This window comes from Anarhichas minor, unplaced genomic scaffold, assembly GCF_050575085.1.
Source record: "Anarhichas minor isolate MPS153535 unplaced genomic scaffold, ASM5057508v1 ptg000033l, whole genome shotgun sequence".
Classification (NCBI taxonomy): Eukaryota; Metazoa; Chordata; class Actinopteri; order Perciformes; family Anarhichadidae; genus Anarhichas; species Anarhichas minor.
Window position 1 is genome coordinate 13,766,931 of NW_027466479.1, and position 22,486 is coordinate 13,789,416.

The 22,486-nt window shown below is 43.4% G+C and overlaps 2 protein-coding genes across 41 annotated transcripts in view; one reads left to right on the forward strand and one right to left on the reverse strand.

Moving 5' to 3' along the window:
* Positions 1–22,486, reverse strand: part of LOC142965140 (uncharacterized) — a 282,605-nt gene that overhangs the window by 89,464 nt on the left and 170,655 nt on the right. The gene's annotated exons all lie outside the window — the stretch shown is intronic.
* clasp2 (cytoplasmic linker associated protein 2) overlaps positions 1–22,486 on the forward strand; it is a 51,031-nt gene that overhangs the window by 1,205 nt on the left and 27,340 nt on the right. For 29 of the 40 annotated variants that reach the window (XM_076106085.1, XM_076106086.1, XM_076106087.1 and 26 more), the window contains exons 2-8: positions 3,921–3,999; positions 4,644–4,718; positions 6,674–6,777; positions 7,235–7,326; positions 9,750–9,825; positions 10,534–10,631; positions 13,807–13,877. In XM_076106085.1, the coding sequence (XP_075962200.1) occupies positions 3,921–3,999; positions 4,644–4,718; positions 6,674–6,777; positions 7,235–7,326; positions 9,750–9,825; positions 10,534–10,631; positions 13,807–13,877 (595 nt within the window). The remainder of the gene's footprint in view (positions 1–3,920; positions 4,000–4,643; positions 4,719–6,673; positions 6,778–7,234; positions 7,327–9,749; positions 9,826–10,533; positions 10,632–13,806; positions 13,878–22,486) is intronic. The other 11 variants (XM_076106124.1, XM_076106098.1, XM_076106108.1 and 8 more) reach the window with 1 other exon arrangement.

Genomic DNA, 22,486 nt, shown 5'->3' on the forward strand with positions numbered 1-22,486 from the left:
TCATTGTTGTACCCGATGCTTTCTCTCCATCTCTCGCTCTCTCTTTCTCTCACACATCCAGACACTCTCTCCATCTCTCTTTTTCCCTTTTCACATTTTTTCTCCCCATTCTCTCTCCTGCTTTATGCTCTGTGTGTTTCTGTGTGTGTGTGTGTGTGGGGGGGGGGGGGGGGGTAGAGGCCTTGTTCACACTCTGTCATATCTCAGATACATTGGAATGTGACATTTTGTGCCACGGTATCACCCCGATCCAGACAGCGAGACAAAACGGTCTGCAATCTTTTTCAAGGCGGGCTGAAATTTGAAGCCGGCGTCTCTTTTTTTGAACAGATTGAAATTGTCTGCAGTGCACTGATGTGCAGGACTCAGCAAGACTGTGAGAGTTTGGAAATAGTACATTCAGCTTAAAGAAAAGCATCCTCTCTTAGTCTCAAATGTTCTTTTGACTTGGTGGTCATTTTTGTTGTCATAATCTTTTTAATACAACTTGGAAAACTATTTTCTATTTACACTGAGAGGTAGATAAAGACGTGCCAATACTGCTATTTTGAACAATCCAACTTTATTGAGCATTTGTTTCCTGTCATTGACAAATAGACTTAAATCATTAGGTTTAGGTTTCAACAAGTTCCCTCTACGCGTCCTACAATTTCTGAATTATTACTCCCATGATGCTCTGGTTTAGCTGGTCTAGCCTCCTCATAACAACAGTAAGGTTCCAGTAGTGTGTTTTAGGTGATTAAAGGAGATGACCGTGGTTACATGATGCAGTATTCCTGCATCCTCTCAAATGACTGACCAGACCCACCATGTTTGATGTCAGATTTGATGTCAGATTTGTTCCTTCATGTGGACACGTACAGTAACATGAGCCCCCCCGAGGCCTTCCTTCAGCAGGCTTTTAGTGATGCTGAGTGGCTGCCTGTCAGGCAAAAATTAGCTGTGAACAAGATGCTGAGTCAGCACAGTGAGAGAGGGATGAATGGAGAGCTGATAAAAAAGGAGGGGGAATCCAGAACGGGAGGAATAAAGGGTGTACGGGTAGGCGAGTGGAAAACACAAGCCTGGACTCATAAATACTTTAAATGTTCGGAAAAGGCGACTATCGCACCACGAAGTTCCTCTTCTAGGAATGGATCAAATACTGCATTTCGTCTGTTCCATGGCCCTCTTCATCTCCACATTTCACCCCTGTGTCCTTGTCTGGGTTTGTTTTTGTCTTACAATTAGTCAACATCACCTTCTTCTTTCCTCGTTCAGTCGGTAGAACAGATTCCTCTCATACGCTTTTCTCTCGCATCCTCCCAGAGACGGAAGCAGAGGGCATTAATATTGCATGCTGCATCTCTGGGCAGCAGAGCCAGATGACTGTACTGATGGAGGGTTCATACTACCAGGCGGCCCCGACCAGACACTCTGATTTTGTGTCAAATATGCTTTATTATTTTTACATGCAAAAACCATGATGCAATATGTATCACAATGCACTTTAGGATACAGTGTGCACGGTTTATTGTTTAAATGTATCCACTGCAGCATCAATACGTTGTTATTGTTCTATGTTTCTCTTAACCGGCCGTTCCTGTAAACTCAACTCGTCCTCCAGGTGCTTCATAGTAGAAACCTTCCAGTGAAGAGAACTGCTTTAAGACATTGTTGGGTGCGTTATTATGTGTAGATACGTGTTATCAGTGGTGAGGAGAAGAGCTCCAGGTGCTTATTGAAGTTTGGTCAAATACAGAAAATGAAGTTATGATTTGTCTTTCCCATTCTCTCGTCCTCGTCCTCAGTAATGTTGGACAGAGCTGTGGGACATGGAAAATCCTGCCATCATTTAAATGTAACTTGGATAATATGACAATAAATAAAGGCTAATGTAATCTTGCACCACACAAAACAAATGCATGTATCACAAAATTCAGCAGTTTGCCTCATGCCTACCAATTGCACAGAGATGACACGTATGAAAATCCCAAAATTTATATTTTTGAGCACCTAGTGGATCTATTAACGCTGCATCTTTCCTGTTGATTGTCTTGTTATAATGTTTAATCGTTCAATGTATTAAATATCATAAAGTAGTGAAACGTGACCATCACAGCCTGAAATTACCTCAAATGTCTTATTTTGTTCAACCAACTGTGCAGAAATATTCGATTTACAATCATCTAAATGAGAGACGAGCAACAAATCCTCACATTTGAGAACCTGGAACCAAGAAATGTGAGGCTTTTTTTTTTTTTTTTTTTTTTTCACTCGCCAATGGCCATGGTGATTGATAGATTAATGGTGTAATTGTTTCAGCATGTTGCCGTCTGAGCCTTGGACCCTTAAATCACTTAAAGCCGCTCTAGAATCCAGAATAAAACCTGTACGTGGTGCGAATCAGCAGCCTACGTCTCCACAAAGAGCCATTCATGGGCTAAATATTTACCTCCAGCATACCTCAGTTTCAGAGGTAAACACGCTGTTTTCGAGCCTGTAGTCTAAAGATGGCTTTGTCCACCTTACTGATGTTTGTTATTTGAGATGACAACCCCCCCCCCCCCCCTTTCATTTTCTCCTGTCCAAGGTAGATAACGAGCCCATCTTCCATCTCTCGTCCTCTGTCTCATCCTCTGTGTCACTCTCACACTTCACTCTCTCCAAGTGAAGATGACATATGGTTGTGGGTGCCGAGTTTGTTGGGGTTTAGGGTGGAGGGGGCGGAGGCCTCAGGGCTGCTTCCTCGCTGTACTGTTTCTTCTCTCTCCTGCAGTTTCTCCTCCCTCCCTCCCCCTAAATTAGGTCAGCATGAGGGAGTCATCATAGTGACCTAGAGCTCATGTTTCCTCTCCAGGTGATTTTTTTTTAGTTTTCTGTGGTAATGCTTGGCCGTCGTCCCTGTACTCCCCCCTCTTCTTGTTTGTGTGGTTACCTGGCTGTGCTCGTCCTTTGACTAAAAAAGGGAAAAAGAAACCGTAGTCTGACTCTCTACTGGAGGCAGAGGAGTCTGGAGAATAATGTTTTAATGGATTTTCTTATTGGACGGCTCGGTTTTACCGCAGCGCTGCCAAAACAAGCATTCCAGGAGCACAGCGCAGTGTGGGTTGTGAACCTAATCAGAAACACAGTGGAAAACTCAGCTTCTACCACTCCACAAAAACCCAGTCTACCGTCCCCCTACTGTCCTATCACAAGCCAGACCTTCTCTTTAGACGACGGAGAAAAGAGATGAGTAAGGGGACCGTCGAGGAACGCATGACTTCACTGTACCCATTTGGGTTTCTGGAAGTCATTTCACTTTTTACTACATTCTTAAAGAATGCCGGTGTCTGCTGTAATGCGGATGGTATAAAGAAGGCACAACAAGGTTACATAATCAAAGAGGGCCACAGCTGTTGACACACAGCAACCTTTCTTAATTTAAATAGGACTTTTGTGTTAGTTTCTCAGACATTTCTTCTGTCTGTTAACTAGAGTATTATCTCTTTATCCATACAAACACATTTCCACTGCAGCGCTGCTCATTCAGTCTGCAGCCCCATGTCACTAAATCATCAGCAAGTACTGGAAGCTCCATCGACGGACAGCCTCTCAAACCTGCAGAGGTTGACTGACTGACCTGCATCTTGAAAGGGAGACATTGGTTCCTTGCACATGACAACATTACCCTTCATAGCCTGTGCTTTTTGCTGAGTCAGGAACCCTCAGAGAAAGTTTGATTCAGCATTTGTTAAAATCCATATAGGTTTGCCAAGATCGGACTTTCAGATCTTGTCAAAAACTCTGCAATGAGAGCCTGACTTCATCCTCAGCTCATGTGTCTTTCCTATCAATGCTGCCACTGTGTAAGCGGTATTGTTTACATGAAACGTACGGGAAACTGCTGTGAAATAACACCTACCTGAACCGTTACTCTTTCTCACCCTGTTTCTTAGGTGACACTGTTGGGGCTGGACATCTGTGGTGCGTTTGTGGACCGCCTGGGAGAGCATTTCAGAGGATACCTGGGCACAGGTGAGATATCTAAGCACTTTTGCATTACGATCTTCCATTTTGTTCCTCACTTCCACTTTGTGGTTCCTCTGAGACTCTAAAGCCTCCACTATACATCTTTAGTCTCTATATTTAGGCTCAGAATGGTCCGTCGTGCTGTTGCTCCGTCTATTACAACCCAGAACCACACCTCACATTCAAATGACCTCATGCACTGAATCTGGTATCACATTTCATACTGTGTGTGTGTGTGTGTGTGTGTGTGTGTGTGTGTGTGTGTGTGATATCTCATTGCCAGCCCCTTGTGTGTGTGCGCGCCCACTGAAGGTGTCACCAGCTGTCTTTGTCAGCCAGACTGGCTCATGTCACCAACAAACACACTCAATCCTGCAGTGCAGCTCTGGGATGACTGGACCTGTCACACAGTGCAAAGTCTGCCACCACGCAGACACACTGTGTGTGTGTGTGTGTGTGTTTGATGATAAAAACATCTCTCTGAGCCACCGCTGGCTCTGGAATCTCGCTCCCTCCATCCGACTTCTATCTCTCCTTTCCTGTGCTCTCGCTCCTTCCCACCCTCCTCTCTCACACACACACACACACACACACACACAGAGAGGAGGAAGATGACATCATTGAGACTGAGTGATCGTATTGATCCACAGGGCTGACTCCGGGCTGCTGCCGTTCTACCGTCTGTGTTGTGCACTTTGACGCTGTGCCGTCGGCCACCTTGCAAAGTAAATCCCACAGAAGCCTGCACTTTGACTTTATTATACTTTCTTGTTTGCAACGTGACAGAAAAAACAAAGTGGCGTGATTGGCCCAGCAGCTGTGTGCCAGTTTGATCGTCCTATTTGAAAAAGATGAAGCAAAATTAGTCAAGCAGCCACATACAGGTGTGTGTGTGTGTGTGTGTGTGTGTGTGTGTGTGTGTGTGTGTGTGTGTGTGTGTGTGTGTGTGTGTGTGTGTGTGTGTGTGTGTGTGTGTGTGTGTGTGTGTGTGTGTGTGTGTGTGTGTGTGTGTGTGTGTGTGTGTGTGTGTGTGTGTGTGTGTGTGTGTGTGCTTACTACAGCAGATGACGTTGGGGGCAACAATGTCACCCTGTCATTTTTTCTGTTTGAGGGTATTGTCCTTGTTGCCAAGGCAACCAGCTGTTATGGTAACATAATGTACGCACACACACACACACACATATATATACACACACTTGGAAAAGGACAGATGACATCACTCCCCATGCTGTAGTTTCAGACTAGGAATGTGTGTGTGGGAGTGTGTGTGTGTGTGCTCAGACCATTCTGTGTCTTATTTGTTTTTATCTCGTTGAGTGAATGTCAAAGGGAGGTTTTTGAGTTTTATGTAACTTTCATGTTTTCCGTTTGATGGTCAAGCAGAGAAAGAATCTCCAGATTTGGCATTTTGTCTGTTTAAACATTGTTGTGTGTTTGGACCATTCCTTTAAACCAGAGTTCAGTGTGTTGTGAACTTTTGACTTCGTGAGTTAAAGGACGAGGCTGGTGATGTTTTTGTTACCGTCAACAAAAGACCAAAACCGCGAGTCCACCTCAGTGCTTTCTGACTCATCATGTCCATAGCACAGAAGCCCATTGGTTCTTCCTGAGCAAGTAGAACCAACACAGATGCATACTGTCATTAAAACGCTGTCATTAATTTCATTAATTTCTCAAACAGGAGTTAATAGTTCATTTGCGTCAACTGATTTTGGCGCTAGTGAGCATTAATGAAAGCAGGACCGCGTATGTGTGCTCGACTCAAAAGAAACTACAAAGCTCATGTTCATTTACTAAGAAACATGTCGGACAATGCAACTTCTTGGATCATTGATGCGTTTTTTAATAGTTTTCAGAAAACAATGGAAGTCTATGGCACAGAGGAATAAGCTCTATCAGACTTTGAATAATCTGAAAATGTGTTACAGGAACGAATCATTATTTATTTTAGTCTTTTCATGGGATATGTTGACAAGAATAATTTTTGATATCACCAGACTCTTCCTTTAAATGATCTCTTCACTGAAGACTATTTGTTCATTTTGTTTAGTTAAAAGCTGTCAAGTGGCTGTTGATCTGATATTAAATCTGAAAATACACTTAAAGCCGAGGGCCCTCCTGCTAACGCTGGTCCTCATGTCACAGAGGGTTAGAGGAAACATTTGAGTAGTTGCCAGAATGCTTACAGTTGAGTTGAATGCCGGCATTTAAAGGCTCTTACTTCTAATTCTGTACAGTGTGCGTCACTGCGTCACATCGGCGTGTGTTTGATAAAGTGGAACTGACACGAGAGCGTTTGATGATCTGGACATTATTTTAGTCACGGCCCATTTGTCATTTCTTGTCCTCTCGCTCTCGCTCTCTCTCTCTCTCTCCCCCCCCCCTCAACTCATCAGAGCCTTTGTGTCGACGGTGGCGTTGTTCAAGCTTTTACATTACGATGTTGTTGTGTCTTTCTCTCTCACACGCAGACAAACCGTAACTAATAATAAAACACATCTTTGTATATTTATGTTTTAAAAGCACTCCACTTGGTGGCAGTCTGTATTGTCTCTGGTCTTTAAATCCACTAGAGACCGAGTGTCATTACTGCACATTAAACTGCATTTGTTCCTACGTTGACTCTCATCACTACCTCACCCTCTCTGTCTCTCTCTCCATCTTTATTTCCTGTCTGTAGTTTTGCCAGCTTTGGTGGACCGGCTGGGTGATGGGAAGGACCAGGTCAGAGAGAACAGCCAAGCTGTCATCCTTCGCTGTATGCAGCAGACGGCCTCGCCCATGGTGAGACACACACACACACACACACACACACACACACACACACACACACACACACACACACACAAGATGTCAGCCTGTGTTGTATTGTGTGAAGCTGTGAGATTAGCCAGTAGATCAATTGTAATTATTCCAGTTATTCAAAATAATACACGATAAAGATGCAAAACGGAGACAAACAGCAGACCGATCACATCCACATCAGTAGACAGTCATGACAGCTGAGAGGTTTGTGAGTTGGGCTCCCTCTCCTGGGTGTTAAAGGAATTACACCGGCTACATCTCCACTCTACTTTACGTTATCTACACACATCTCCTCAGATTGTATCCTCGTCTGCGCTCCGTGATCTGCCCGGCAATACCTTCTTCTGCTCGTTCCTACTGACACCTCCTCCCCCTCACTCTCCCCCATCCCTCCCGTTTGTCTCTCTCTCTCTCTCTCTCTCTCTCCTTCATCCAGTACGTTTGGGAAAGGCTACTTCCTGGTTTTAAACACAAGAACTTCCGCAGTCGAGAAGGAATCTGCCTCTGTCTCAGTGCCACGCTCAGCACGTGAGTAGCTTCCCCCTCTTCATCTGTGTCACTTCCTGTGTGAAATGTAAAGGAATAAATAATAAACATATGTTGTAAATTGTAACGCTATTAAGTGAAGGTGTATTTCCTCTCATCTTGTGGGCAGAGGGTCACACATTAGTCCTTACACTAGGGCTGTTCTTGACCAAAGAAGTAACACCGAGTTTATCCGCAAATAATTACATAAAAGCAGCACTTTTACCAGAGATGTGCTCATAGGTTTTATTGGAAATGAGCATGAAAAAGCATTAAAAATGACTAATCGACTAAAGAGATTGTACTTACTATAAACCAACTCATTGATTTATTCATTTTATATATTTCTGCCACTTTTGTCGAGTGACGGTAACGACTTTAACGCACACGCATGTCGGATAATTTCTGCTTTCAGAGAGGTTTAAAAATCAGTTGTCAGTTCACTCTGGCATGAACGCTCACATGTTCTCATGCTCAGAAGTCGGGCCTGATGGAGGACTTTCTTCTCAATGTTTCATTTGGATCAGTATCTTCCTACTATGTTCCAAAGTAAATATGCCGGCACATTTAGAGACGGGAGGTCAAAGGGATCACATTTGGGAAAAGAAAAGAGGCCTGTTTATACTGGCTTGATGGTTAAACTACGCTAAGGGGCGAATTCACAAACTATGGATCGCAGCCCCTGATAGCACCATGAACTGCCATCTTCCCCGTCTCATGTTCCAATTCATAGAAGATAATGCGCTGATGATATTACAGCACAAACACGGCCATAACGTTTTTGCTATCTACAATCAGTCTCGGTGTGACAGCCCGTATAAAAGCCCCTCAGTCATTTACCGCAAACTCTCTGAAGACCGTAATAATGTCACCGCGTGTGGCTCTTAGCACTGATCTTTGTGAACTGGACCGTTTTTGCAATGAGACTCATTTGCAGAGAAAGAGGCCAATGTGGCACCAAATGACACAATAGCAGAGGAGCACTGAGACGCCATTTGTTAGGAGTGCATTTCACCCATCACACGGTTTATTTTTGTCTAATTCGTGCAGGTTTAGCGGCCGCAAAAGCCGCGCAATCCTTTTCCTCACAGCTTATTAATTCCTCCCAATACATCATGACGGTCAATATAAATGTCACGTGATTAGCTGCTTTTTCCACGTATGTTTATTTGACTTAATTTTCACTGTATACTTTACACATTTTCTGTCTTCTTTTCTAAATGAATTAGTTTGTTCTCATTTCCTCCAAATAGTTATTAGAGGATTTTCCGCTCTTGTAGAGTCACACAGCTGTCGTGGTAAACTTGCATTTGCAAGTTCATGAAACAAACACGCGTGTGTATATATACATGTAGACATGAGAGCAAACGGATGCCGGCTTGCTTCCCTTTGTTGGACAGCAGCTCGACAGCAGCTCAGATCTATTCAGGTTGAATTTGAATGTTTTTTTCCACCGTCATGTCACCGCACACGGCAAATCTGAGCTGTTAGAAATGCTGTGCTAAATTTAGCATCTTTTTGCTAATGTAAAGTGACACTGTTCTGTTACTTGCTGAGCTGGTACCTGATAGTGAAGCTGAAGTGTTTACTGGGCAAACACAGTTATCCACTCAGCACGTAGACTCACAGGAATCTGATGTTTCTGGGTTTTCACATATTTATATTGTTATTGCTTTAACTCCAGATATTATAGTGTTTGACAAAGCTCAGTGCAGTTGAGGAAAACTAAGGGACATAAAGGTAAAAACACAAGGAAATGAATAGGCAATTCATCTTTATTACCACTTATTATTGAATTTAATTTAGTAAAAAAGGAAATAAAGATGTGTACGCAACACGACAGAAGTTTGTGTGATGATGAAAACTGATGTAACCGTGTTTAACTTAGTTTAATATTCTAATTGCATTATTCCTTTATTATTTGAGATACCTGCTGCACACCTACAGCCAGACATTTACTAATCACTGGCATCTTCACCATTGTTATTAACCCTGCGAAAACGTCTGTTGTTTTGTAACTCCGTTCCTTTAGTGTATTCTTCTCACTTCTCTGGTATATTTGTTTACTTGTGTGTTTCTCAACTTGCTCTCAGTCTGGGTTTGGGTTTTTTTCTTGACGTGATGTATGTTTTCTAAAGTGCTGAAGGTCTATCGCCTTCTTGCACGTGTTTTTTTTTTCAGGTAGCAGTGCGTTGAGCTCTCTCAGCTACCTTTTAAATAAGAAAATGTATTATGAATGAAGTACAATTTATATAGTTGTTTGTGCCAAATACTTTCCACATATCCTGGGGTTTATAAATCCTATGCACAATTTACAGCAGACTTTCTCAAATTCCCAGTCTCCCTCCAGAGGATATAAGTGTTTCACACATTCCTGAAAATGTGATTTAAATGATGTTCATGGTCTTCTTGTGGCTCTCTTTCAGGTACGGAGCTCAGCCACTGAGCCTCAGTAAGCTAGTTCCTCACCTCTGCTCTCTGACTGGAGACCAGAACCCACAGGTAAGAGACGCAGCGCTTCAGCACTATCATACATGATCAACATGTCTACGTATATGTTTATACTGTCATTTCTGCGTGTGTTAGAATGGGTAGAGGTCCTGTGTTTCTTCCTTCTATCAGTCTGTAGCTCAGCCTGTGGTTTAGCTCTTGGCAGGCATTAAGGCAGCTCTGCGATTATTACTGTTATTAGTGGGGAGATGGGCTCTGTAGAGCTCCACTGCTGAACCATGTGCACCTACCATTAACCCACACAGCAGTACCAGCTGAATATGAGAGAGAGAGAGAGAGAGAGAGGGGTAGAGAGAGGTTGGTTTCAAACCTCCTGTGGAGTTGCACCCCAAAGCTGAAATCTGCTCCTATCGTCTACCCAATGATTATCTACCCACATACCATCCCGGCCAATCAAAAATCCTCAACAGGCCCGCCCACCCTCAGTTGCAGGAGAATCCCTTTAACGGCATCCCACTACCAAATCACAACAGTGCTCACGACATAACTAGCAAATCGCTGGTCTCCCATTAGAGGGATGAGTTCGGGCCCTGAAGGGTTTGTTTCTGAAGGCATGTATGTTTGCAACCCCAGACAGTGACGGGCAATCTGTGTAGGATTACTAAAGTAAACTCACCATGATCGTAATAAATACATCATTGTATGGTGTACCTGTGTGTGCGTGTGACTTTTAAATTGGTTGGTGTCTGCTGTCTGTAGGTACGTGAGGCCTCCATAGCTACATTGGTGGATGTTTATCGTCACGTTGGAGATAAGGTCCGAGCAGACCTGGGAAAGAGAGGTCTGCCTGCTGCGCGGTGAGTTATTTTCTGTCTGTCAGTTCTGGATAAGCTCTCTCTTTGTGAGCATTGTTTATATTTGTATTTGTGTGTGTGTGTGTGTGTGTGTGTGTGTGTGTGTGTGTGTGTGGGGATGAGCTGTGTGTGGGGGGGCCTGTGGGTCCCGTGGCCTTGGCACTCCGTTAGTCCCAGGCCACACCAAGCACCACTCTGCCCTTCACACAAACAGAGAGGCACTTTCATCCAGAGCACAATGCTGACTGACCGGGGGAGGAGAGTGGGAGGGGGGGCCGATGGGGTACAAAGGTTGGGTGGAGTAACAGAGTTGAGGAAAAATTGGTGTGTGTGTGTGCGTGTGCGTGCGCGTGCGCGTGTGTGTGTGTGCGTCATCTAAAGAGGTCCATTGAGTGGTCTCGTCCGTCTTTGGTCGTCCTGGTTACATGTGCTGGGTTGAGGGTTATTCTGAGCATACACTGGACCCCCCCCCCCCCCCCCCCCCCCTTCCTTCTCCCGTGTGGGAGCTCTGAGCAGAAGCCAGTGTTGTGTGCTGACTGCTCAGTATGAGTCTTGCCTCTGTGAATGCTGGTTGTGGCCGTGTGTCATGTGTTGCACACATTAAGCCTGTTTGTCTCCGGTGTAAACACAGTATCAAATCACACACAACATGTTGCATTACTCAGCCAAATCATTTGGAGTAAGTGTGGAGGCTGTAACTAATGAGTATAATCTATTTATTTAATGCAGGTCAGGACAATTTATATAGAAAACCTTTTTTAGAGGCTTTTTTGATGTCTGCCAGTAGCCCGTCTCATGGAACAGACCATTTTATAAAGTGTTCTGGTGCGGCCCACCATAGCGGGCTTTAGAATAAAAATCAATCAATAAGTAAAACCAATTTCAATCAGCCGGGTGAAGACAGTTTGGTCCGGCGCTGTCATTTCAGCTCCTCAGAAGCTGTGCGACAGACAGACAGACAGACAGACAGACAGACAGACAGACAGACAGACAGACAGACAGACAGACAGACAGACAGACAGACAGACAGACAGCTGTTTCTGACAACAGACACGGGCCAAACGGAGGTCAGAGTCGGTGCTGATTGAATAGTAGCGCTCTCTTTTAATGTGGACTCCCAGTAAGAGTTGTCTCCTTTGAATTATCATTTGTTCTACACAGGCAAACTTTTGTTTATGAGTATTTAAATTGGCTGATTTAGCTTTCAGAGACATCTTTAAATTGAATCAGTATGTGTCCGGTTGTTACGTCTCCTGAATTTTACAGCCTTGTAATAAAGCTTAAACATGTAGTTTACAAACTGTGTCAGTTGAGTGATACGGAATGTTATTACCCCAAATTAGGTTTGTCCCTGAAGAGGTCCCAGACTGTTCAGAATAGGATTGGGAAGTAGTTTCATTTCATCATTCAGGTCAGTTAATCTGGTCAGTGTTCAGCACAACACGCTGCACTGTGTAGGTTAGCCGGTGTCGGATGAGATCACTCATCCTACAGTGAACCTGACCCGGGTTAAACCTGCTTAAACCTGTCGGTCTGATGGGGTCAGCGAGAATCATGTGACCCGGCTGGTAAACCCAGATCGTCCTGTCCTGCATTGAAATCGGGTCAGACACTCCTTGGATTTCTTTGTAAATGTCTTTCTATGGTCTAGTAGTGATTTGTATGCAAGTACTGTTGTAGACTTCCTATTATCAGTAAAGTGGGATTAACCTGTGACAACAGTATCCCATTATTCAGGGGGGGGGGGGTATAGTCAAGTGGGGTGTGAAGGAGAGATGTAGAGGGGGGGAGGAGCAGCTTTGCTGTCTGTCTGCCGCTAGCTTTACAGCCCCTCCCCCTCTGACAAGTGTATAAGTGTGTGCGTGTCTGGGAACGGGAGGGAGGTTATGTAAAGGGTAACTGAATCTCTTTGCTGTCACACAAACTGGCCTATTTGTCTCCCACACACACACGCATGCAAAGGCCCTGCTGAGATTTAACTCTTCGTACACTGTGGAGATTTCTCAGTGGGTGTGTATGCGCAGCATACAATACGTATGTGCGACAGTAGGTGGTGCTTTCGTCGTATGCCCATAGCATGCTTTGGTCTTTTTGCTGTTTGGCTCCTTCTCCCTCTCTCACGCCCTCCCTCCCTCCTCCTGTCTCCCTCCCTCCCTCTCGAAGTCACTGCACCATGTTGGATACAAAGAGCTGAGGGTAGCCGAGGACCGGAGTGTGTCACTAGCATGGGAGCTAGGGCAACGTTGCGCAGCAACCTATTAATCAGTCCACTGGGAAATACTGAGGCAGACGAGTGTTTCTGAACTGAATAAGGAAGGGAGCCACGTGAAAGCGCTGCACGGCGGAGGAGCCCATTGCATCGCTAATCGTCACTTATCAGGAGCTGCTTAGCTTAGTCTTGTAGTTGTGGACCAGACACCAAGAGACAGAGAGACTGACGACGGTGTGTATGACTCTTATTCTTGTGTGCTCGCATCCATGTGCTAACCTTTTGGAAAGGAGATATTGGAGCATGTTACAGGACGTGGGTCATTGTGTGTCTGTGTTGTGTTGTCGTCATAACAGTCATGTGTAAGCAATGTGTGTGTCAACACTGCTCAGTGTGCAGGAGACGTTTGAGGCTATTATTTGTGCAACGGTGTTATTTTCGCTGGACTCGTCTGTTATTGGGATCGATCTTATTAACATTACATTAATATGCAGACAGTATTGCCTGTACATCACGTGGGTGAGCTGATGCGCCTTGTGATTCTGTGTGTTTGTGTGCGTTTGGTGCTGAGCATGATGCCAGAAGGACTAGTCGTTTGCTGCTGCAGCTTCATGCGTATGACTGGCATGATAGACACACCCACCTACAGACAGACAGACACGCAGACAGACAGGCTGTCCACATGTTGCTGCTGATGATACTGTCACTTCGGATTCACAGCACCTTGCCTGTCTCTAGGTCAAATGTGTGTGTGTGTGTGTGTGTGTGTGTGTGTGTGTGTGTGTATGTGTGTGTGTGTGTGTGTGTTTGTGTGTTTGTATTTTCTTTGTCATGATCCTGTCAATGAAGACGATTGCATCTATATTTCCTAATTCAGTCTTATTTTGATGGATCCAGTTCTGCAATAATATTCATTCCATTATTTTTGTTGTGTATGTTTTTCTCTAACACTTCTTCTTCTCTCTCCAGGTTACAGGCGTTATTCACTCGTTTTGATGAAGCCTTGAATTCAGGCAACATGGCTTTCAGCCCGAGTCACGGTCAGTGCCATCTCTCATTTATTTCTGCCACAGTTGTATCGACCTCTGAGAGCCACCAAGTTTAGTCATGTTGTCCAGATGATTTTACTCATGTCGGGCATTGGGTGTGTATGTGAAGTGTTTCGGTGGGTGCTTGTGCGTGTCTGTATCTGCATGTGCTCTTGTAGCTGTGTCAGTTTGTTGCCATGAGCTCCTGTAAGACGACCTAAAGGGATTAATGGTTTAATCCGTTTGTCTTTGCGATTCTGTGTGCTGAGCCAGACTTGAACTGAAGGCTAGTGTGTGTGTGTGTGTGTGTGTGTGGGTGGCTGTGGGTCTCTTGTTTGACCATTGAAAGTTTTATTGGTATTGACAACACCTCCTGCAGCAATGTTTCACTTTGTTGTTTCCACCCTTCAGAATATAGAAGTCTGCACAGTAGCCCTTTTGAGATTTTACCGACGCCTTTATGTATTGGAGTTGTGATTTTCACACTCGATGAAGTGTTATGTGTGAAAAGTGTTAGCTGAATTATAATCCACAAAGTCGTCTCTTATGGTTGTTGGCAAGAGAAGCTGTTAGCTGAAGCCGTTAGCTCCCCGTGTGCTGTTTCCACCAACAAATGCTTTGTTTTATCAGGATGTACCGACCCAACACAACCAGCAGTTGGTGCCTGGTCGGCTGTTGCAGTCTGTTTACTTGGAGGGAGATAGAGAGAGATAGATAGATAGGGAGAGACGTGGAGAAGAGCTCAGGGCGTGGCATGGAGGGAGTGTTACTTTTAACTCCCACCTCCCTAAGGTTCCGTGCAAGGCTTTGTTTTTGCCTCCATGATTATGTTGTTATGATCAAATTATAATGTGGTTTTGCTGTGCATGAAATCACTGCTTGTTATGTAGTAGGGTTCAGCGATTTAGAAAAAATACCTAATTGTGATAATTTTGACTGCTAGAGCATTTGTGTTATTAGTAGGGTTGGGTACCGAAAACCGGTGCCGGTATGGTACCGGTTCCTATACGACCGGTATCTACCGGACCGAAATGCAACGCAGATTTCGGTGCTTCCTTTCGGTGCCTGAGCTGATTGAAATACTTTTTTTTACACTACTCTGATGACTCCGTCCTAGGTTAGCTCGTCCTAGGACCGATGCTAACGATAGCCTCGGTCCTCCGCTCCTCACTCATAGTATTATTACAACCCCTCCATCATTCTAGCGAAGCTTCGGCCATGATTTATTTAAAAAAAACGAGAACGAGATCTGTCATACGGCTGGCAGGCTACTGACTTCCTCCGTCGACATCCGGGTACTTAGCGCTGCCGCTCATAAGCACAACAACACAGGCACGCGGAAGCTTCTTCTTCTTCTTTGAGGTGTAGTGGCGGTTGGCAAACGATGAATTGGCGCATTAGCGCCACCAACTGGTTAAATTAAATTAAATAAGTCAGGAGAGGTCGTATTTCGCCAGAGAGGGCAAATATGCTCATATTTCTGCAAAAGAATTGCTGAAATTTGAAGCTGTAGTGTGTGTACAGAGTGTGTGTGTGTTTTGTATTTATTGTTATTTATTGAAGTATACTGTAAAACTGTTAACAGTTAATATATTGTTCATAGTTTGAAGTTAAAAAGTTTGAAGCCAAGTGTTTTGTATTTATTTATATTTATAGTATACTTTAAACAGTTAATATATTGTTCAATTTGAAGAAAAAAGTATCGGTTCAGGCACCGTTTAGGCACCGGTATCGTTTTAAAAGTATCGTTTTAGCACCGGTATCGGAAAAACCCAAACGATACCCAACCCTAGTTATTTGAGGGAATAATGATTTCTCAGTTTCACTGAAAAATATAAAAATGATTGTTGTGATTCTGAGGGATCTGTACCAAGTGTGTAGAATATGCTGCGTAGGCCGAGACATCTCTGCAGCATCACAATATCTCATTTTAACACACATTTAGCCTCTAACAGATATTGCACCTCCTGCTATTTATACATTGTAGAAGGACATATTGCGGTTTCAACACTATTTTGATAATTCTGCAGCCCTTTTATGTAGATGCAATCATTTTTGGACTATTTTTGAACTATCACTTTTCATCTATAATGAGAGGAGAGCTATAATGGGAGTTAACATTGCAACAAAGGGAAAAAGTTTGCAAGAATCTGGTCCAGATGTTCAATAAAACATGTGGTGATGAGACACTGACAAGCCTCCCTGCTGATCTGAAACAGCCTAGAAAGCACAACCGCTGCATCTTTAGGTAAATCCTTTAAAAACTCTTCGTAATCTCACTTTATGTGTCGATCGCATATCCAAAATCCCCCAGTAACTGTTAAAAGGTGGCAACAGATGCGCTCCAGCTTGAACTTGGCTGCGTGCCGGGCTGTTTGGCCTCGGCCAACACCTCAAGTGTACTTAAGTGTCTCTCTTTTTGTAGTTCTCAGCTACTGCAGCTAGTCATGCCACTCTCGGTTTAGTCACACAACTGTTAATTGTTGTTGTATTCCCAACCCCTGCCAAGGTGGGCTGCAATTGATTCTTTTGGTGATAAATGCACATCACAATCTTCTAAAGTCCAAAGTTTCCTCTTCACATGACTTGTTTTGACTGACTTGCGTTTGCACTCAAAAATAAATGTACTACAAGAGGAAGAGAGTTCTCCCATCATACACTAAAACACACACTCACGCAAGTAATGTGTGATACATAATGTGTGATACAAATACATCTCTTTTAGGCCGGCACTTGGCGTTTGCTGTGACGGGTTTAAGGCAGCTGTTGCTGAGAGAACAGGAGAGGGGAAGCAAGCAAGCAAGGAGGGAGGGATGGAGGAAGGGAGGGCAAAGAATTGAAAGAGAAAGCTGACAGAGATCTCTCGCAGTAGGCGAGTCACAGCGCTGTGCCTATCACGGCCTCTCCCTCATTCATCACAACAGAGACAGAGAGAGAGATTGAACAAATGAGAGAAAAGGAGAGAGAGAGGAGAAAACAAAGGAGACAGACGGAAGGAGACGAGCAAAATCAGACAAAGACAACAGCAAGTGTGTGTGTGTGTGTGTGTGTGTGTGTGTGTGTGAGTGTGAGTGATCTGAATGTGGATGCTGGCACTTAGACAAAAGCTTGTCAGCATGTGGTTTTAGTTTGAAATCAGCTTAAAGTCCAAGCACTTTCACCCCAAGTGCACTTGCTCGTGTGTGTGTGTGGACAGTAGCATGTGTGTGCATCCTACTGATTAATTTTTTTAAATATATAAAATAGAGATGGGTCATATTACGTGGAACAGTAGCCCCACCGCTCTACCCAAACCAATCGAATGCTCAGAGTTAATATTCAGCTTTTTGGTTTATACGTCAAAGAACACAGTTTCTACACAATTCTTGCCTTTCCGTGACATTTTCCAAGTGACCTTAAAAACAGAATAATACTGTGACTCTACTGTGAGGTAGTCTCACATACTACTCGACCCTTTTCTCTCCCACTTAACCCTAAACTCTGTTGCAGTAATATTATGTCACGTGTGTGTTGTTGTGTGTTGGCAGCCGTCGTGTTTCTAACTCTCGCTGTCAGCGGACGGTTGAGATTAAGATCAGGTTCATTACAGCTCTCTCTGTTTGTCTCGACTCCAGCCGTGAAGAGCGGGTTCCCCACATTAAACCGAGATATATCTCTCCGAGTGTGACGGCAGAACAAGGCCTTTGTTAAATTCAGATGAAACATGATGAACATGTAAATGAAGACTTTAACATTGTGCCGCTTCATGTCCTCTAGTATGTCACTACAGTTATATATACGGAGCAAATGATGCCTTCTAATAATATTCACTTTGTTAGTTTTCATTTTTGTGTCATGAAGAACATTTAGAACACTTCTATATGTCAAACATCCCAAAAATATATGAAGCAATATATGTTCAGGTAAAACACATCATAATGTTTTGTAAATATACTAAAAATACTAAATTTCAAATATATTTTGCATGCACCAAATACAAAGTTTGTCCATATAAGGAGCCTTTCTTTCTCATCTCCAGATGTTACCCACGTACGTGACAAGTTTGAATATTTCATACATGAATAGCCGACTCAGGCCAGTTTTTTTTGGAGACATTATGTCTTTAAATTGTCTGTCCGTCCGTCCGTCCTATTCTTGTGAACGTGATATCTCAGGAACGCGAGGCGGTAATTCTAGTTTTATCTTTCTAATCGATATCTTTCATGGTTCCCAATAAGAATAGAGCAACAGTTTAAAAGGTACTTTTGTTGTCTCTGAGACGCCACATTGAACAAACCCTTTCTTTCAGACTGACCGTACAACCGTACATTGATCAGTTACCTTATCCAAATTGACAACTAAATATATTAACAACGTGTATGTATTTATGTTAAGCTTGCTTCCTGTGTTTGTGTGTAAGAAGGTAAAGCATCTCGGTGCTGCTGGCGCCCTAATTGATGTCATTTGTTCCCGTCTAAAAAAAGAAATGTGCTTGTGTGAATGCAAACACACACACACACACACATACATACAAGCCCAGATATATTTGGTGCGTTGCAAACTGACCATCGGTAGCAGCTTTCATTGCTTGCATAGCTGCGTGTTGACGCACACAGACACACACAGCTCGTTCTGCTTCAGTGCGTCTCCGGCTCTGCAAAGGAAGCTGTGACCCCGTTTCCAGGCTAGGCTGGTTGCCATGGCAAAGCTTTCCTCCGAATATTATGGTTTATCCCGACTTGGAATTGGGGCTCAAATTATACCTGTGTGTGTGTGTGTGTGTGTGTGTGTGTGTGTGTGTGTGTGTGTGTGTGTGTGTGTGTGTGTGTGTGTGTGTGTGTGTGTGTGTGTGTGTGTGTGTGTGTGTGTGTGTGTGTGTGTGTGTGTGTGTGTGTGTGTGTGTGTGTTCATTTAAGAAGCTCATTTTCTCTGAGCTCGGCTGGACACTAAGCAGTCCGTCTCCTCTCAGAAAACTTGGGTCTCAACTTAAAGTGTGTCTCTCTTTCCTCCCCCTTTCCTCTGTCATTATCTGCCCCCGAAACAACTGGGTGGCTGACAGTCAACCATCTGATCATCCCATCAATGCAAAACACACAGTGCCATTTCTAATACATTTGTCCTATAAGATCACAGCCTCTCCATTCATGCTGCATTCATTCCTCCTCTTTTGCACTAATTATAGGAACCTATTAATACACAATCAAAACATTTGTTCCCTACTTTACTCCCGTGATACTCTGCCTCGCAGTAACTCTGCAATACATAAATGTACAAATGTCAGTTAGATGGTAATCTGAGAATTATAATAATCATCCGCTTATAGCGATCGATCGTGTGTGATTCACTATATTAGGTTTCCACTACAGCACTTCTTTGTCCTACATGTCGTAGTCTTTAGTTGGACACAATAGGTTTCTGCTATGGGTTTCATATTTTAGGTTTCTGTTGACACACACACACACACACACACCTCCTCTGGTGTACTTTGGAGCTGTTGCAGTCGTGACCTTTCTAACAGCGTTTGTCCCCGTCGTAGTCATTCTCATCTCTGTGTGTCGTCCTATGAATGGGACGAAGCACACGGTCACATGGTTCTTAGTGGGAATGTGTGACGTTGCCAGTTTCCCCTGCAGATTACAGCCGATCAGCACGAACAGGCTCTCTGTGTAGTAAATCTGATTCCTCAGAAGATACTCTTACGCTCTTAGTGGAGATTTTCAGCTGTGGTTTGATCATTTCTGCTGCAGCTGATGAGATGCCTCGACGTGTTAAAACGGCTCGAAATCTCTTCATTTTCTTCCTGTTACTGAGGTTAAGCAAGCTTTGCATAGAATAATAATAAGGTTTATACTAACAGAAGTGGTCACGTTTAGTTTTGCACTTGTGAACTTGAACTAACACATGTAGTGTTGTTCGTGGTTCAAGACCGATGGTATCGGGCAAACAGAAGTATCTTCTAAATTATTATTAATATTCAAGTTCAACTGTTTCTGTTATGCAGTATTTTAAGTGGTGGTACTTTCTTGGCTTTACCTTTATTTCAGTGTAGTCAGTTAGTTTATTTTGTATTCTTTGAGTACATAAGTAAGTCATATATTTATATTTAGGATTCAGAGCATTAAAGTAGCAGCAGATAACTATTTGCTATTTTAAAGTTTGTGTTTGTGTTGTTATCTGTGCTTCTCATGGCTTTGTTGACGTGTATGTATATATATATATATATATATATATATATATATATATATATATATATTATATATTATATATATATATATAGCACCCTAAAATACAAAGTTAATCTCATGAATGACTCGGTACAGTTAACTTGGTGAAGATGTGAGGTGACTATTTTATTCTTGTGACACACAAACACTCTCACTGCTCTCTATAGTGCAGTGGGATGCTGAGTCCCTCTGCGTTTTGACTTGTTGTTGTTTTTGTGAAGCTTGAACCATAGAAATAATTTGGTGAGAACAAAGCCGATGCTGCCACCATGTGGTAACAACATCATATGATCTTATGTGTTTGTATTTACTGATCTGTTATTTATTGTATTGTTCAGTTGGTCTTCTTCTTTCCTTCCATCTGTTTCTCTTTAGAGACAATCATCTTATATCTTATATCATCTACACATAAATTAGGGATTGTCATACTGGGTGCATGTTTGTTTTTGTAAATGCCTTCTAATGTGACCACAGATTGATTATTAGATCTGTGTATTTAAACCAGTCATCTCCTCTCCTTGTCTCCTCTCCTCTTCTTCTGACTCTTCCTCTGAAATGGAGAGAGGAGGAGGAGGAGGAGGAGGGATATCTCGGCCCATAGTTTCCATGGCAACGCTGCCTGGTACACGATGAGCTGAGTTCTCTCACCGTATTCATGCCTTCTTCTTCTTCTTGTGTGTGTGTGTAGACTTGTTGTTTGCATGTTGTCACATGGCAACATGGCGTAATCCTCTGAGACACTAACGATGCTGGAAGAACATTTCATCCAGAACCAGAATCATAATTTAATAAACTGACACAAAGTCAGTTAATAAACAGTAAATACAGATGTTCTTCACACTAGATTAGATATGTGTGTATGTGTTGATGTGTAACTGAGCTCAATGAACATTTCTGTTCATTTGAGAAGCTGGTCTGCACAGGTCGCCATGGCAACAGCATGTGTGCAGTCTGCTCTCTCTGTCTCCCCCTCCCTTTCTCTCTCTCTCTCTCTGTCTAACTCTGTCTCTGTCTCTCTCTCTCCCTCTCCTCCCTCCCTCCTCCCTCCCTCCCCAGTGTCTCTGCTCTGCCCTTCACCCAGTGGCATTTACTCCCGTGGGGTCTGACTACAGACAAAAGGAGATGCAAATCCTGTAAACAGTGATGCTCATCGATGCTAACGCCGCGATGCATGACCGGGTATTGCTAATGGGCCCTCATGGGAATTAAATTCACTCAACTGGTATCAGATACTGTAGATTCATTCAGTTCTGTTAGTGTCTTTGTGCTCTGATGTACCTGTTCACATCACAGTTTATCTTCAGCATGTGTTCGGTATGTAAGGTCCTCTTGACCCTTCAACTTTGACCCTGATGCTGAGCCATGCCAGTTATTTAGAAGCCAGCTTTGCAAGATGAAAACAAAAGTATCACTCATAGGATCTGACTGGAGGACCAGACATGATTCAAATTTGATTTTACATACCGGGATTGTGTGTGTGTGTGTGTGTGTGTGTGTGTGTGTGTGTGTGTGTGTGTGTGTGTGTGTGTGTGTGTGTGTGTGTGTGTGTGTGTGTGTGTGTGTGTGTGTGTGTGTGTGTGTGTGTGTGTGTGTGTGTGTGTGTGTGTGTGTGTGTGTGTGTGTGTGTGTGTGTGTAGAGTAGTTACACAGTATTTATTCATTAATTTTGGCTCTGTATTCCAGGCATTGTGACCCTTTTTATCTATATGACCCATATTTTAAGACAATGCAGCTGCACTAGTCAGTCACCGGACTTTATTCCAACTCAGCCTGTATTTTACTTTCTGTGCCAGAAGTGAAGACTGCTGCAATACAGGCCTGACAGAGGTTCACCAGGAAACATACCAAATGTCTGCTGATGTCTTTAGGCTGAGGACTTGCCTGTAAAGGATTTATATTGTTATAGTTTATTTTTATTAAAGGGTCCGTGGTGTCGCCACTTCTCATCTGATGTGGATGCAACACCCTCAAATTAAAGCTGGAAATTGACACTTGAACCTCAAAGTAATTATTTCATTCTAATCCAGTGTGGTGGACTACAGAGTCAAAACAAACAACAAATGTCACTGTGGGAGAGAGTGAGAGGGTCAAGACCTCAGATGGAGGGGCGTGGCCTCACCCTCCCCACACGACCTCCTTTGATCATTGCTCCATCATCCTTTGTTCTTTTGTGTATGTGAAGAGGGAGAAATTAATGAACCTCGTCTCAGGTAAATGTAGCAACATAGAAAGTGTGTTAAGAGGTTGTTAATAACTGTACTTGTGTGTGTGAGAGAGAGAGACAGACAGACAGAGAGAGGGTGTAAAGAGGCTGGAGGGAGTGTGTTGTCAATGGTAATGAGTTTAGGGTCGTTGGTCTGGCAGGGACACCGAGAAGCCCTGTTAATATTCCTGGGGTGTCGTCGTGTGTGTCTCCCT